Source organism: Henckelia pumila, chromosome 3 (assembly GCF_033568475.1).
Source record: "Henckelia pumila isolate YLH828 chromosome 3, ASM3356847v2, whole genome shotgun sequence".
NCBI classification, from domain to species: Eukaryota; Viridiplantae; Streptophyta; class Magnoliopsida; order Lamiales; family Gesneriaceae; genus Henckelia; species Henckelia pumila.
Window position 1 is genome coordinate 198,616,067 of NC_133122.1, and position 3,174 is coordinate 198,619,240.

General features: G+C 37.0%; 1 protein-coding gene across 1 annotated transcript; it reads right to left on the reverse strand.

Moving 5' to 3' along the window:
• Nucleotides 1-742: 742 nt before the first annotated feature.
• LOC140892345 (glucan endo-1,3-beta-glucosidase 11) lies at nucleotides 743-2,643 on the reverse strand. The gene is made up of 3 exons (XM_073301196.1): nucleotides 2,487-2,643; nucleotides 1,284-2,317; nucleotides 743-1,134 (listed from the first exon to the last, which is right to left on the reverse strand). The coding sequence occupies exons 1-3, from the start codon at nucleotides 2,554-2,556 to the stop codon at nucleotides 1,048-1,050; spliced, it is 1,191 nt and encodes a 396-aa protein (XP_073157297.1). The 5' UTR covers nucleotides 2,557-2,643; the 3' UTR covers nucleotides 743-1,047.
• Nucleotides 2,644-3,174: the final 531 nt, after the last annotated feature.

A 3,174-nucleotide genomic window follows, 5' to 3' on the forward strand; every position in this document is an offset into this window, starting at 1 on the left:
CTGACATCAGATACGTCGGGATTTTTTAGTCTCACGTCAACGTTTCAACAAAATATATAAGACCAAATCCAAAAAAAATTTATTGCACACTAACAAAATTTTGAATATTTAGTTGCTTAGAATATATATCCAAAATAAAAAAAAGTCAGTGGACTAAAAAAACATTATATTTCTCCAAAAATTAGTGTGAAACATGCATGTGACGTCTAGTTGTCCTACTGGCTAAGCTTTGATGAGGCGTTATCTACATACACAACAGTGGAATCCACGTTTCAAAGTTGGCATCTTTATGATCTTCCCACTCTGTAATTATATAATTGTCTCAATTATTATTTTTTTATTTACGTCTATATATATACATGCAAAAATATTCAATAAAGTTTATATTAATTTTGGATTATAGTAATTTTTTGGAATTATAATTAGAAGCAATCTAATTAAGATGGAGAGCACCATATATGCATACATATATTTTCTATATATAAAGAATCTGCTCGTTATACATCATTTTTTTTAAAAAAAAAAAAATCAAAATTGCCCTTATATGATTTCTTTTGTTAGTTTTTTTTTTTAATTTCGACATTTCAAATTGCAGTTTATTCCTTTGATAATTTTTACAACTATGATATTATTGATCTTATTTGAATATAAATCAAATTAATTACAAAATAGTATATAAGCACGTAACGCGTGAATCAATACACTAATTTTTATTTAAAATGATCATATATATGTACCATTGCATGTGCCTTGAAACTTTTATAAGTAAATTATATATCTCTGCCGTATATTCGGATTTTTATTATATATCCTATTATAATTAGATATATAATAAATATCCCAACAAATGCAGGAGATATATATAACACAAAACCTAATAAAATCTAGTACTACTACTCAAGTTGATGCTTGTAGCACAAAGGATCGAACGAATTGATCATCTTCATTTTAACTCCAAAAAGGGACCTTAATTAATTTAATTTCCTCCTGCAAAAATAAATATTTAATTTACATGTGCTATATAGTACTACGTTCGTACTCCATTTTTCAGTTGTGTCTTCTCGTAAGAACTTGATAGACCAGCAAATGTAGGAATGTAATACACAATAAGCTCTCGTATGTCCTGTGTTTCACCTGTTTAATTAATAATCCACGATATTAGAAACTCGGTATAAATATATACATGCAGACGGGGACGGGGAAGATATATATATATATATATGCACATCCTATATATTTGACCAAATTTTAGTAACAAAAAAAAAAAAAAAAATTGTTTTTACCTGGAAATTGGAATCGGAGGTTAAGGAAATAGATGCAGATGAAGTACTAGTCTGAGACAATGAAGGAAGCCCGACGCTGTACGCCATTGTTCCATCGGGCTGAAACAAGCCGTAGTTCCTTTCCGAAGTCAGGCCCGGTTTCAGATCCTCGTTAAACAAAGCAAACACGTAAATCTCTAGTTTTGTCTCGGGCCGCAACGGAGACCCTTCGTTTTCCGATTGCCGCTGGAACAAGTTCCGGTTATATATGGCCGCGTTTTCGAGCGTGGCTCCGATTTCCGTCGAGTCCCCTCTCGAAGGCCATCCCGTTTCCGCCACCCCGACTTCTATTCCGCCGTACCCCATGCGGGACAGCGCGAATATCACCGCGTCCACCTGAGCGTACAACATGTTGTCGTATCGGAGCTTCGTGTTCGGGTCGATCATACCCGGGTTCGGGTTGAAAAGCACGTAGTCTAAAGAGACGTTGCTCGGGTCGTCTTTGTAGGCGAAATACGGGTACGCGTTGATCCAAAACGGGGCTTTCGTGGCGGCCAGGAACTGCAAGACTTGCGGCATTATTCCGCCGAGCTCGGCCCGGAAACACCCGGCGGAAGGCGGGAACGACTCCTGGAGAACCGCCAAGGAATTGGGGGTCGAGACCTTGATGAACTTATCGAGCCCGAGTCGAACCAGAGCCAAGTGGATGCTCACCATCGCCGGCACGAGGTACGACAAGAGAGCGGTGTCGCCGCCGGAGAAAAGCTCGTTCCCGACGGCGATACCGGTTATTCTCGTGGCCGGAAAATAGGGCCTGATGTGGGTGTATACCCACTGAAAGGCCTGGTTTTGGTCCACCAACGTGGCGAGCATGTCGTTTTCCACTGTAACGATCAATTCCACGTTGGAGTTGGCAAATGATGTCAAAATCAGTGGGTTTGTGTCGTAGATTCTTGCCTTGGTTACACTAAGCGACCGAAGCAACTCCAGAACTTTCTCCGGAGGCGGCAAATTGTTCCCCACTTGACCATAGTTAATTCCCAGAGATTCTACTTCTGCATGCATGTTCATACAAAATCCACATCAACATATATATATAGAACAATATGATCACAAGTAACTAAAATTACGCTAGCTTCATGCACGATGGATCGCGATTAACGACCAAGAACTCGCGGATGGTAGCGAAGAATCTGGGGAATTTAATTTATATAATGATCATACCTGATAAAGTAAGCAAGAATGATCCAAGAAGAATATGTAACATGACATTCCTACCAAGAAACTTTTCCATTAGAAGAAAAAAAAAAAGATAATTGTTTTTGGGGATCAGATGAAAAAGGGGAAGATAAACCAATTTGTTGAATGTATGGTTGATTAATTAGAGAGTGAAGGGGGGGAAATAAAATGGATGCTGAAAGAGGAATATATACATATATCTCATCGCCAGCTTTTGGTATCATAGTATCTTTTTCAAGGAGTCCAATATCCTCCTTTTGTCACTGTCTATGCCCATGCAACATGACCTGGTGTTTGACTTACTGACGGTGAATAAGATGATACCTTTATACCATTTTAATAGTGGGTGATGTAACATGTACACGGTGGATTATATATTGCACTTGAAATTATGTAACTATCTTTAATATATTTTGGAAAGAGTTTTTTCAAATAAAGTGGAGTAATTTTGTAATTTACTTTCAAGTGCAGTATGTAACTCAATGTGTACATGTTATAATATTTTTTAATAAAAATTATGTCTAAATAGAAACATAGTGTTACACATTCGCTTCGAGGTCGCAAAATTATCCCTGCAATTTATTGGAATTTTTTTTTTCGAAAATGCACGTAAATAGTTATAATTTCAAGTTCAATGTGTAATTCAATGTGTAATCATATGTGTACATGTAAC

Excerpts from the sequence above, each read along its gene's own strand:
- LOC140892345 (XM_073301196.1), bottom strand. The coding sequence starts at position 2,556 with ATGGAAAAGTTTCTTGGTAGGAATGTCATGTTACATATTCTTCTTGGA. Across the intron at positions 2,318-2,486 it reads ATTCTTGCTTACTTTATCAG|AAGTAGAATCTCTGGGAATT; the intron begins GTATGATCATTA and ends ACATGCATGCAG. Across the intron at positions 1,135-1,283 it reads CCTCCGATTCCAATTTCCAG|GTGAAACACAGGACATACGA; the intron begins GTAAAAACAATT and ends TTAATTAAACAG.